At 36.6% G+C, this 14,199-nt stretch overlaps 2 protein-coding genes across 3 annotated transcripts in view; one reads left to right on the top strand and one right to left on the bottom strand.

Annotated features, from left to right (window-relative positions):
- Positions 1–6,883, bottom strand: part of LOC149805948 (uncharacterized) — a 40,251-nt gene extending 33,368 nt beyond the window's left edge. Inside the window, exon 1 of the mRNA XM_089950732.1 lies at positions 6,700–6,883. The gene's annotated coding sequence lies outside the window, so the exon portion shown is untranslated. The remainder of the gene's footprint in view (positions 1–6,699) is intronic.
- Positions 6,884–11,119: 4,236 nt separating this feature from the next.
- Positions 11,120–14,199, top strand: part of LOC149805947 (uncharacterized) — a 78,930-nt gene continuing 75,850 nt past the window's right edge. Inside the window, exon 1 of one of the 2 annotated variants that reach the window (XM_089950729.1) lies at positions 11,120–11,278. In XM_089950729.1, the coding sequence (XP_089806855.1) occupies positions 11,236–11,278 (43 nt within the window). In that variant the 5' untranslated portion in view covers positions 11,120–11,235. The remainder of the gene's footprint in view (positions 11,279–14,199) is intronic. The other variant, XM_089950730.1, reaches the window with a different exon arrangement.

Raw genomic sequence — 14,199 nt, 5'->3', positions numbered from 1 at the left:
ACACACACACACACACACACACACACACACACACACGTTGTTATCAAAGCACATTCTGCTTGTAAACCATGGTCGCAAACCAAGGGTGACAATTATCTGTGCTCTGTTATGTTATCCTCGTTTCTCACAAATGCACATAAACACAAATACTTCACCAAAAAGCCAGTGAGAAAAAAAACTTATGCACAGTTTCGTTCAAGTGTAAATGACTCAAGAGCAATGATGATGGCCCCGCCAACGATTTTCTTGTAATTTAATTTTATCAGCGACCGCCCAGTCCGTCACCCCACCCTATCCCGTTAGTACGCTAATGGTTATGTATCAAGATAAGTGACATTTTGTTCGATGCGTGAGTGTATATAGAAGAGAAACGCTGAATGAAAATTCAAGATGGGTCAGCAATACAGTGTTATTCGGGCTCGCGATGACTTCTTAAGCAAGTTTGTCAATAATAGTGGGAAGCGAGGAAATAGTATTGGCAGCCACTGTTGAAACGAAACCGAAGAGGATTTTCGCCCGTGGCTTGCGATGTCGATAACTGTGATCAATTAAGCATTTTGGAGCCACGCCAGATGTCTGGTTGAAAGATACTAGCCTACTTGAAATGTCGATGCCACCACAAATTGATTTCCTCAAGAATCTATCACCAATGCATGCTGTTGAGTTTACCTCATTATAGAAGGTTTTCAAAACAAGTGAAGCTAAATGTAGAGACTTATCAACCTTACGTCACAATTTGGCGCAAATATGACTGAAATGAAAACTAAAAATAGGGTTGACCCCAGAGTCAGACGGTCTGTGCAATCACTGGCAGGCCTATTGTTTTCCAGCGTCATATAGAGAGCAGTATGCCTGTCTGCGAGAACGTATCAATGGGTCCTTTTCGGCTTTCATCAAATAGGGGATTGGGTGGGGGTGGTTAACGGCACTGTAAACACGTGTTTTGTCTGTATCATGCCCAGGAAATTTGAGCCAAATGCTTTACTTAAGAACATGCTGAGTCAGCCGACCCGGGACGGCCTGAGCATGTATCGAACCGACGATGGTTGGATGACGAGTCAGACGCTATAATAACTGAACTATCGTGGCTTCCGATTTATTCAAAGATAGCTAAAATAGGGTCTGTGGCAAAAACAATGTCAAACGAAAACTAGGCACTGCTCCGTCGGAAGAGGGTGGTAACCAATACCACTCGTATCGTGTCGCGAGTACATTTATTTTAATTTTAATGTAAATCAAAAGAAAATAAATGTTACGCCATTACCATGAATGTTGAGGAATCCAACTATTGGATTCATGCATTCTTAAAATTGTTTGCTGCCTTTATGTAGTCTCGCGGTGACTTCACGAAGTACGTACCAAACGCCGATAAAGTGCCTGAAAATTATTTATAAATTTGCTTATTGATTATCATCTTCGCTAGCAAAGGTTCCAGTATGTTAACCCTATCTACACATTGTCAAATCAAACAGATATTTTAGTTTTGTCCAAGCCACATCTATTGGATTGCCTCCCTTAGTATGTACTGCCACCTAACCGACAGCTAGTAGCAGCGGTGCATTGTACATCGGACGGAACGGGTGGAAGTCTTCAACGCGAACCGTGTGTACCATTATCCTTACTGAAAGAAGGCCAGGCGTTTATACGGTAATGTTCAAACGCAGGGCCAGTCAATCACTGTGTCAGCCATCGATGATAACAATGCATAACGCTTTTCTTAGTGAACACAACCCAGGTGTTCAGATTGTGAAGTTCAAACACGGTAGCAACCTAACACTAAAACATTCAGTGCTAACAACGCATAATGATCTCCTTACTGAATAAAGAACAGGTGTTCAGACGTTCAAGTTCAAACGCGGAAGCAATCTAACATTGTGTATAGGTCTTCAGTGCTAATAGAGCATAAATATATCCTTACCGAAAACAACCTAGGCGTACAGACTTAGGTGTCATGTGCTGTAAAATTGCTTTAGTCTATATACGAAAATTAACAAGCCAGTCAAGTTTTGCCCCCCTCCAATCAAGTTTTGCCCCACACACACCCCTCGAAAAAAGTTGAACAGACGGTAACACTCATACATGAAAACAGCCTAACAAATTGTCTACAACTTGTGAACGAGGGGCCCCGATTGGCCGAGTGGTCTAAAGCGCTCTCCGTTACGGATCACTGTCATCTCACCTCTGTCTGCGTGGGATCGAGTCTCGGATTCAGCCAAAGTGGGTATGTGAGAAAGCTTGTCAGTAGCTTCTCTTGGGTCGGTGGTTCTTTCCGGGGATTTCCCGAGTTCTTCCTCCACAATTAATACTGGCCGCCATGCATAGCCTATCGTGTGCTGAAAAATGGCGTTAAACCCCACAACAACAGCAAAAACTTGTGAACGACTGTCTGTCTCCTGTCTGTATTTGATATTGTGACTGTTTCAGGCAATACTTGCGGCAGTAAATCGCCTTTCTCTGTATACAATTGACACGGTAGACATTATATTGTTAGAGTGATCAAAAGTAACAGACAGCAATAATAAACACCACCCCAACTTAAACCCCAGTTTACGCCAATGTACCATAAACATTCAGCTCATCGGAATGCTGCTTAAATACTGAGCATAAATTGTAAGAAAGATAATGGAATTTCTCTGCATTAAAGCTCGTGCTGAATTTTTGAGCATGAATTTTATTCTCAAAGTCAGTTTAAGAAATTGCCGGCTGTCACCAAGCAATCCGTGCGCAACTCGCTGAAAACGGTTGTTTGAATATGGGCCTAAATGAGAAAACACCGTTTAGTATTATTTAAAAAATACAGCACATTCATGTATTTTGACCCCAGGGATGTAAAATTGTCTGAAATGCTCTCTAGAAAGAGGCGACGATAAAGGTAGGGGTCTCAAGTAGCAGGTGATCAACGTAATATGATTAGGAATAAGAGTTGAAAACAAGTTGACGGTTTAATTCTTCTTAATCATACAGCGAAGCCTGATTCGAGGTTGCGTGCGTGCGTTTATAACGGGTGGCTACAGGTTTGCGTGTTTGTTCGTGTATGTGCATGATCATATTCACAATTTGTGCAACTCTAAATTGTACACGAAATTAAAAAATGTTTTCAAAGATCATGTCATACAGACATATGCAAAAATACAGAATATGAACAACATTAATTGCTGAATTTCATTGTTACCGTTTTTGAATATATAAATATACCACCTACTGTGCAGAGAAGGTCTTCAGAGTCCACAATCTTCGAAGTACAACAAGCAAATGTCACAACAACATGGAAACGGTAATCTTCAAAATCTCCTAACACTGTACAGGGATAAGAGACTCAACTGTATGGAAGCAAGTCATGAATTTCGCACAGCAAATTTACGGTCTTTATATTGCACCATTCGACTTATAATTAAAAACCAACATTCAAATGAGATTTAGAAACTCATTGGTCACTCAAATGTTTGTTATTAATTGCGACATCATGGTACAATACTTATATCATACTTTTGCCCATATATAGCGCTAAGGGTCATTTAGGACAAACCATTATACCTTTAAAGCTTCGAGAATGACCGGTATGTAGGATTTACTTTCTCAATCCGTCCTTTTGTTCATCTATCCTTTCTACCTGGGCTGTGATGTTTATCTCAAAAACATTTTGAGGCCAAACTTTTAGCGTGGCTTAGTCACTTCGTAATTGGGTGTGTTACTTTCTGTATAAGCTTATTTAACACCACTTAAAAATCTCGTATATGAGGTCTAATTTTAATATCTTTTGTTCTATTATCATGGTGCATCTTAATATGTCTGTGTACTAAAACTAGGATAATGTGACCTACTCTACAGGTTTTTATCTAATATTATTAAATATACGAATGCAGTAGTATCGTATTAACTGCTCACTGTCACCTCTTGTATTTACATAGACCTGTTTTTTACTCCAGTGCATATTTGTCTTCGGTAGTTTTATTCGTTTATTTCTCTTCCGTGTACTTCACAATTTGTCTAAGTATATAGATATTATAAAACACAATAGCTACTTTGAACAACCTAGTCATTACTAGTAAAATATCATTTTATTCACACCAGTACAAATATTTGCTGTATGCAACATTTTCATATACCTTTAATTTCGAATGTATGCATTTCACTAGTTTATATAGCAATCATATATCATTGCAATGCAGGTTTCATTGAGACGATTCAACAATGAGACATGATTATAATATCCTTATTTCAAGGCTAGAACTTAGTTTGGGAAGACGGGTGTTCTCTCTCTCTCTCAGCATAACAACATCGTGCTTTGTACATCAGCACTTTTAGAATCAAATGGTTAGTTATTTTTTTTAAAGCCATTGAACCTTTGTACGTCTCTATTAGCAATAATTTTGATGACGTTATACTTAATATCATAATAGGAACATTATGGTTTAAAGAATAATTTTTGTACATGGTAGAGAAATGCGAATATACGTTAATAAAGTATGCATGAAATTAGGACTGTCACTGAAGCCCAAAAAGCTAATTAGCAGTATAGAAAATGACAGTCAATTCAGAAATGTTAAACAAATTTATAGTACAAGCCTAAGTGTACAGTTACCTTTAGGATAATATGAAGCAATTTAAATTTTCTCCACAAGATTTAACTTTTAATTGTCTCTAATCATGGTTTTACAAAAAGCAAACTTGAGCAGTGATTAAACAGTCAATAACATGGAAACGAACGTTCTTACATTTCAAACGAGGTAGAAAGGGTCTCCGTCAAGTTTTAGCAAGTCTTATCCCTATTGCAGAGAACTAACATATTATTGTATATAATATTTAAACGTTGAAGAATGGGTTTGTGTGTTATTCTCAAAATTGTCAAATTCTTCTTATTTAGTATAAATTAAAATCTCGATCCGGTGAGAAATTATGAGATTTTAACGTTAAGTATGTCCTGGTGTAAATGTAGTTTATCGTGAATCTTCATTCCCAGTAATAACCAATCAAAATTCGATATGAATTAATTTGATGATGTAAATCACTCGATGGTTATATCTTTAACACCATAAATGTCAGTGTTCAATACATTCGGAAACAGCCAGCTTTACATGCTGACATCTTGCCTTTGTCCGCGTGGACTCAAGCCAATGCTCAGCAACCTGGATATGTGAGAAAGAAGACGATGATGATGATGAAAAGGGTGATATTTTATATTATTACTTTTGAAAAATAGTGTGGTTTTGGTGATACTATTGATAAGTATTGACAAAGTAAGCAACACTAGATAGCTACGGTAAATGTACTGTTATCCTAGACAACCATATAATCGCACCGAACAGAAGTTGAGTGACAGCACTCAAAAATCAATGACTTGTGCATGTCACATATTGACTTGAGCGACCATATTGACAGCTTGTCAAACGCCTGAATATTTGATGTCCAGTTCTAGAGTATGTACCGAGACTGATTACAGTGTTGGTTTGGTTGGCTGGTTGGCTGGTTTTAACACATTCTTGGCTATTTCATGTCGAGGAAATGGAAACTAAGTGCCCTTCGCAAGGAAACAACGAGGAAGCTGACCCAAGCTGTCCTGGACGGATATTAACATAAAACCAACCGAACCATCAGTTCCCAATCGGAATTACACATCATTTGACGATATTCACAACCATATTATTAAATACCTCCTCCATTTTGAATGTAATTACGTATAAGCTATTGATTCATCGAAAAGAAAAACCAAACTTTCTGTCACATTTACTTCCTTTCATAGCAATGGAAAATTTGTTTAAAGAAAACGCGATCGCGACAAAGCATGCAAGCGACGGATCAAAAGGAAAAAAGTAAGTTAATTATGACACAAGATAAAATGTACTGTAACATTTCTCTGGGTGACTTTTTTATAGATATAAATCTGAAACTATTCATATTGAATATAACGTTATTGAATATAACGTTTGTGAAATTAAATTAAACACATCGTCAACAGCGATATCTGTCTATCTATATATCTATCTATCTATCTATCTATATATATATATATATATATATATATATATATATATATATATATATATATATATATATATATATATATATGCTCTCTCTCTCTCACACACACACACACACACACACACACAGTTAAGAGAGGCTTAAGAGCTGGTTGTGCTTAGGAAAATATTTTTATGTGGGCAAAGATCGTTGGACCTCTACAATGTTTATGTCAGGATCATTTTACAGGAGAATGTGCGGTTTTTAAGCCATACCTCACGCGATGATATGGTGCATTTGTCCATATTTAAATTTACTATCTTTTATCAGACACTCAAAACCCCAGTATAATTCAAATATATAGAATGCTATAACCCTAATCTTTACCTTAAAAGATAGCAGAGGACCATTGATCAACAAATTTAAAGTCAAAATCGTATAACTACTTGAGAGGGTTATACGAGCAATACTTCAAACAATGGCGGGGCGCTACTAGGGAAATTGTCGTGTGCTGTATTTGAGTATTTTAAAAAGTGGTGTTCACATATACATAAACACACATTGTGACATTTCTCTAAAAGAAACACAAACAAAAGAACATAAAAAATAAACAATATATTTTGCATACCACATTAAGTAATAAACTTACTTGATCTGTCCCCAACTGAATTGAAGAAAATAGAGCATCAATAATGACTTAATAATCACCACCAACTATTACTATCAAAACGTTGATCTTACCTGTATAGTGAAGAAAATAAATCCCTTGGACAAAATCTTCATCAGATTTGTATTAATATCATGTTGTGTCCTATTTTCAAATGAAATAAGTCTAAAGTGTCACATTATTTGGATACTTTTCTCTGTCTGCTCAAAATGACACACCGGCATTCACGCGAGGGCCTCGCAATGTGTTTCCAGGGACGCTAAATAGGACAATCGACATAACATATCCCGACATGCACCGAGTTATGCACAGGTAAATCTCGTTGACTCTTGTGAATCATCAAATATTAATTGAATTGTGTCTAATATCAGAGGCATTTGTGACATTTAATTGACTTTGTTAGTAAATTGATATATTTAACGCAGACTATTGACACCAGACCTTGTGTAGCATTCGAGAAAGAACAAATCAATAAAACTGTCAAACAGTAAACTAACACCAGGGTACAATGAATAAAGTTTGATACATGTGAATATCACAAAAATGTACAGCCAACCAACGCCTATCTTTGTTTAACTACACGCAGACAGACACAGATAGACACACACACACACACACACACACACACACACACACACACACACACAAATATGGTTTGGTCTCGCTAGAGCGCATCCCATTTGAGCGCCGCTCAGCGAGGCGCTGAAATTTTTTTTCTTCTCATTAGGGTTAATCCCATTAGGGCGCAAAAAATCTCACTATAGCGCATTCACAAGAGGGTGCGGAGAAAGAAAAAAAAAAGTTCAACAAGATTGAATTGCCATCACGTTTGATGTTATATATATATATATATATATATATATATATATATATATATATATATATATATACACACACACACACACATACACAGAGATAGAGTGAGAGACACAGGCAGACAGATAATAATCCAGGTTCGAGAATTATGATCAGTCTCCTACGTAGGCTTGAACCAAGGTGCGCAAGTTAGGGCACCCATTCCTTTGTGTGCACGCACCAATCCCATACCCTCTCGACTAAGTGCACAACCCCTAAGGAAGATTCAGCTAAATTATGCATTTAGGTATTCTTTAATATCTTATCGAATTGTGTGTGTGTGTGTGTGTGTGTGTGTGTGTGTGTGTTCATTTTGAATGAACCCATAATAATTTAATCTGTCTGAATTGTCTTTGTATTACACACTAACAGTTCCGCTCTTCCGAATGAATCTGTGCTTTCAGAATGTAAATTAACTGATAATCAGTTTGTAACAAAAGCCAAAAGATTTTATAAGTCTGGGGTGCACGTATTATATATTCAAGTCACTGTTTTGAATTTATTTTATACATTTTTATCTGTGACGATGTTCTTGCGTAAAATCGTAAAATAGTCTTTAGGAAATTCAGTATGTACAGCTATCAAGGTACTTTAAAGCTACCACTTAACTCTGTCTCACACTACTGCCATTAATAGAACTGGTTGTAGTAGAGTTATCCGCCGTTGGTGATATGATTTTGAATGCTCGATTTGAGAATTTCTTCTTTTTCTCCATACACAATAATTATGTTTATTTAAACGTGCATTTTAAAAATATTTTCATATAAAATAAGGAATCTTATTTATCTGTAGGTTCTTGAGTAGAATATAAAAACGTTTTCGTGCTGAACATGAATTTTATATAATTTTAATTAATGCAAAATTTATTTTTACAAACTCAATTATTTCTGAGAGACTTAAGACAACTGCGCTTAAGTATAGTATAATTGACAGCAAATAAAAGCCCTCACAGAAATAATACTACTTGGGGCCGGATCAGGTCAAGTATTCTGGGGAAGGGTGTCCAAAATTTCAAATGGCCCTGACTTTTTTTGAAGTCCATGCGCGTACTTACTCAAAGTGTGCGTATTAAACGTGCGTAAGAATAAAGTGATGGTCAAATTTCAAGTGAAAAGTGACTTTACGTTTATGTGTGTGTGCGGAAACCCAGACCCCCACCCCCGCACTGCTACTACTACTGTTCAAGCTGAATTTTAGTCAAAATCAACAATATTGATTTAGTCGATAGGAATAACAATAATGCAGTGGGAACTTACTTACTTTTTCCTCAGCATACATCAGGATGAGTTATGTCCCTTACAAACGCAAACTAATGTTAAAAACGTTTTGAATGATTGAATCGCATCATCATCATCATCATCATCGTCATCACCACCACCATCATCAAGGAGAATGAAGATAATAATGCTGTTGATTGTATATAATGTTGATGATAATAGTGACTGTGGCGTAAATTTCTCTCCTCAACGTATTTTGTATATTTGTTTCTAGTGACTGGAAATATAAAGCACGTTTTTCGTTCAGATGCAATTTCCGCATGTTCTTCTCTTTTTTGTGTTGTTGTGGTTGTTGGGGTTTGGGTGGGAGGGTGGAGGAATTTTCTTTTCTGGTCACCTCCTTACAGAAGTTAAGAGAAATCACTAAAGCATGTAACAATGACGAAAGATGCACGTTATGACTTCTATGTTGCAGTTCTTTAATCCATTTGAGATATGTGTGGCGAAGAAATAGACCGATAGAATAATTTAGGAAGCAAATACAACCTTTATGTCGGATCTTGTTGTGATTACCCCACTAACTTTTTTCATATACCGACTTGTGTCACTGAAGCATGCTGGAGTAGTGAGAGGAGGGACAGGGAACAGTATCACGTGATGAGAGAGTCTCACTGTACTTTCCTGATCAAGATTAATATTCTCTCCAAAACGTTTTTGTTATCTGTTTAGATGTGACTTCGGAAAATATACCCAGTTTGTAATGTCATGCCAAAATTTCAGAATACATTAAATGATTACTGCGCGCGCGCGCTAGAGAGAGAGAGAGAGAGAGAGAGATGAAATTTCATAGTTATAAACCAGCACTCAAATATGATGACACACATGCATTTCCCACTCAGCGTATGTCCTTGTCCCACCCTTCCCCTCCTCTTTATTGATACTGAGCTAATTTCTATTTGACCTTAAGCTTTAAGTACCTATGAAATTCAGACGATGATATTCATAAAACAGGTTATACGGGGTGGGGGTGGGGGACCGATATAAGGTTAATCAAGGTTAGACGGTGTAGGGTGGGGTATATAAAGTTAAAACAAGGTTATACGGTGTAGGGTGGGGGAACGATGTGAAGTCAAAACAGGTTATTCGTGTAGGGTCCGATATAAGTTAAAACAGTTTTAAACGGTATGGATGATAAATTTACAAGTTCTTTAAGTACGCAGTTAAGTGCTTATAATGGTATGACAAAAATGTTCGTTCACTCAGTTCTGCGGAAGAGTGTAATGTCGCTGATGCAACTCTGCATGCAAAGAATTTGTAAACATGTGCATGTTGTCTCGTTTCGAACTACAGTGATCAGCCATTTTAGTGCTTCATTTTCCAACGAGAACGTTTAAATTACCGTTTAACACAATCGCTTGCATCTACCACAAAGTATGTCCAATTAGTCGTTAATGGATTCTCTCAGTATAGACTTTTATTCGATGCTAATGAAGGCGTGGCTTTGAAATACGCAAAACCCGGTACTTACAGTACATTTTTGGAAAGCGCGTTCTTAAAACACAATCCGAATGAATCCCAGGACAGAAATCTTCCGAATACAGTAAATTAAACTAACACACACACACACACACACACACACACACACACAACAGCAACAACAACAACAATTTTGATAGATTTGACGGGATAAAAATGTGACAGTGTAAGAATGATATTTTGTGACAACGGTCATCTCTTAACTCTTAAAATAAGACTATTTTTTCCTTAGTTTTCCTCTCCATCTTTATCTATCCAACATTTTCCACCATCGCTGGAAAATTAATTGATGATGGTTACAAATGGAGCAAGGATTATCTTGTACCCACCTACGTTCCTCCATGACACATCTGAAGAAACTTTTCTTGGTTTTGTTTGCATTTTAAAATTATCGCAGTCTTTGGTTACAAAGACAAAAAGGACCGTTGTAATTTGAAATCATCAACTTTGAGATCGAAATATATTTTTCTCTACACACCCTGCCATAAATGTTAGATAAAGAGAGACAAATTTAGTCACAATATTAATTTAGTCCGTCGGTCATAGGATGTCAAAAATGCATAAACAGAATGCATATAGTATTCTGCATGCGTTCTGTTTGTAGAAATTACTTTATCTAAAAGTGAATATAGAAAATAGACTGTTCATCAACTTCTTCTCTGTCCCTTACTTTTTTGTTTTCTGTAACCTTTTTAATTTCTTCTCTTGTCTCAAACCCTACTTTTCTTTGTCTACAACAAAGCAAAACATACGTATATAAGAAGCTAAAGGCAACAAAGAAAAAACCCAACCAAAAAAAAAAAAACCAACAAAAAAACAAACAACCCTGCTGCAGCTGTTTCCGTTATTTGAAACACAGCAAACCAGACCTCGCTACGTCAGCCCCACGTTCATGCTTCGAGTGGGGAGCAATTGGATAAAACATCTTCCGTTAATCACATCTGGCGAGTCTTGTTATTGCACTGTACAGTGTAAGCTGTACTCGACAAAGAGAGTGAGGAAATGGATTTCAAATATATCTTGCCGATTCTGTTTGTGATAATTGGTAAGTATTCTAACTCTTTGTTTCCTCGCAATCAAACGTTCATACAGGCATACATAAGTTAGAGTTGAAATTGTCAGCAAATTATTACATACATGTACAGTATATGTGTATCTTTGTCCGAGAAAGTTATGGTAATATTTTAATTTAAAAAGTATTAAAATCGTTTAAATGTAAACAGTGCAGTCCATCAATTGCAGTTTTCAGTAACCCATTTCTGTACTTCTTTGCAAGCAATGATGATTGTGACAATACAAAACTAAAACGCCCTTTGCTGATACAGCCCTGATTCAGGAGGAATCATTCATTGGTTTAAAATGAAACTAATTAAAATGTGTTATGATTTACGTCTCGAAAATGTATTTGATTGAAAGTGTACTTCATTTCTGTGATGCTGATTAAATTTTATACTGTAGAATTTGTCTTACTAAGTTAACAGATGTAACAATGGTTCCATGAGGACTCATTGAAAAGATTTAGCACAAACACCGTAAGATTCCCTAAAAGTGTTTCCTTTGTCTCAATACCAGCAAGCGTTAGTGAGACAGTGGTCACCGTGTTTTTCCATAAATACACACACCATATTGTGAACAGTATTGACCCAGTTGTAGGATCATAATGCGCAGGCAGATCATAGCGCACGATTTGATCTTACGGCACCCGATGTACATTAGATCTGAATCGACGAAGTTTGCAATATAATGCACGCTGGGCACGAGCAAATGTGACCTCATTTAACTTATTATAGTATAAAGGACATTCCTAACATTTTGATGGCAACAAACTACTCCAGTTTTTATGGGAGCCGCGTTGGCTTAGTAGAAACAGAAAGGTGCAGGTTCTAATCCTGTCCAGACGAGGCCAGGTCTTATAGGACGTGCTGGGTTGTCTCCAGTCGCCTCGGCACGATGTAAAACTTTCGATGTTCCATTAAACATGAAACCAAAGAAAGCTTAACTAAACCAAGCAAAACCAAACTAATCCAGGTTTGAGAGAGATATGTATCAAAAACGCAGTAAGTTGGGTAGCAGTCACGAGTAATTTCTTTTGATAATGTCTTGTCTATGTCTGTATGAGGATTTTTTGGTATCAGATCCTTATCTTGGCATAAAAATGTATTCTTGAAGAATGGTCACCAAAACCATCTCGCGCTTACAAGTCAGTCACAATAGAACATTGTCATTGCAGTCAATCTACTGTGCAGCACAACAAATGAAAAATAGTCAGTCGTGCTTATCGGTAAGTCGGCACAGATATAATACCTAACATTTTTGTATGAGAAGAAAACGGGCAGGTATCCAAGACCACGCTGTTGCTTAATATTCATTTTCACTGAAAATATTCCAAAGTGTTGTACATAATTATTTGAAGACTTTACTCTCCATTAAAAAGTTGAATATTTTTCTTCAAAAACATGCATCAAATGGCGACGACAGATAATATACAGTGTGCACAATAGTGATTTTATTTTATACCAACACCACCCTTAACCCCCAACCCACACTATAAGACCTACTGATAGACCTTGGAATGTATATGTTTCTTACTCATTGACACAACACAGCAGCGAGATTGGGGTGCAAACCTACTATCCTTTGATGTCTAACCCATTTCTTGGCCTTGAAGTGAAACAAGAACGCATATCTCTCGCAACAAGAAATTTAAATGCAATTTTGTTACTTCAACCTTGCAAAAATTCTGTAAACAACACGAAAAACAACTTCCTTTGCAATTCATAAACTTTTTAGAAGCTTCACATGCCTTGTCATTAAAACTCAGCAACACAGAAATGGATGCAATATGGTTCAAAAGGTGGAATTTGTCAACTATTTATGGGGCACTGAAATTAGTTCACGTGTCTTCAAAATAGATCGCTCAGTATCTGTTTTCAATTGTAAAGTTGGGCGTAATTTCTACTTTGATTTTTATAAACCATAATGTTTTTGGTCTTTGCTTCACATTTCAAAATGTTCATTAAAAATCAATGCGTTTTGTGGCACTTAGGTTTAGATTTTATAATTTTGTTATGGATGACAACTTCGACAGAGTATCGTAACATTTTGACCTGGATAAATGGGCGTGCCACTGAAATGATATCCATGCAGTCCGTTTCTTCTTCAAGTCAGTTTGATCTGAAAGTGTGTGTGTGTGTGTGTGCGTGAGAGAGAGAGAGAGAGAGAGAGAGAGAGAGAGAGAGAGAGAGAGAGAGAGAGAGATGGATGCTCAAGTTATATTGGGACTCTGGAAAGCTTTGCGTTTATTTTCGCTACAGATAAATGTCTCAGTGGTGACTTTTGTGCAATACAAGAACTCGGTTGAAAACGCTAGGTGACATCAGCAGAACATACAGGTCATGACAGTTAGTGTATTTTATTAAAATGTTTAACCATAGCACATATTGTACTTTATTAAAATATTTAGATCATGGCATTTAGTGTCTTTCATTAAAATATTTAGATCATAAAAATTAGTGGACTTTCTTAAAATATTAGACAATGGCATTGAGTGTGTTTTATTAAAGGCGCTGTAACAGTTTGAGGACATGTGAACAACGCAGTGTCGAAAGCGGTAGCGTTGCATCTATGAGTTTCTAAGTCCGATGTTCGATACTGTTCATCGGGACTAGAGGATGTATATGTTGTAGATTCATACATGTTTGAAAAATAGTCTAATCGTTGTTATTCAGAAGCCAAGACACACGCTGTTATGTCGTGATACCTTCTGATACGACACGTAACGTTTAGGATATATATATATATATATATATATATATATATATATATATATATATATATATATATATATTACCACGCTTTCTTTCCAAACCCCACCTTCTTCATATACATGCAAGATTGTAATCTCATAAAATGCTATGACATTTTTGGAAACGATATGGATTGCCTTTGATCGGGATTATCCTTAGA

This window comes from Sinohyriopsis cumingii, chromosome 2, assembly GCF_028554795.1.
Source record: "Sinohyriopsis cumingii isolate HCF-2022 chromosome 2, ASM2855479v2, whole genome shotgun sequence".
Taxonomy (NCBI): domain Eukaryota; kingdom Metazoa; phylum Mollusca; class Bivalvia; order Unionida; family Unionidae; genus Sinohyriopsis; species Sinohyriopsis cumingii.
Note: the sequence above shows the minus strand (reverse complement) of the source record. Positions and strands in the feature narration are given on the sequence as shown.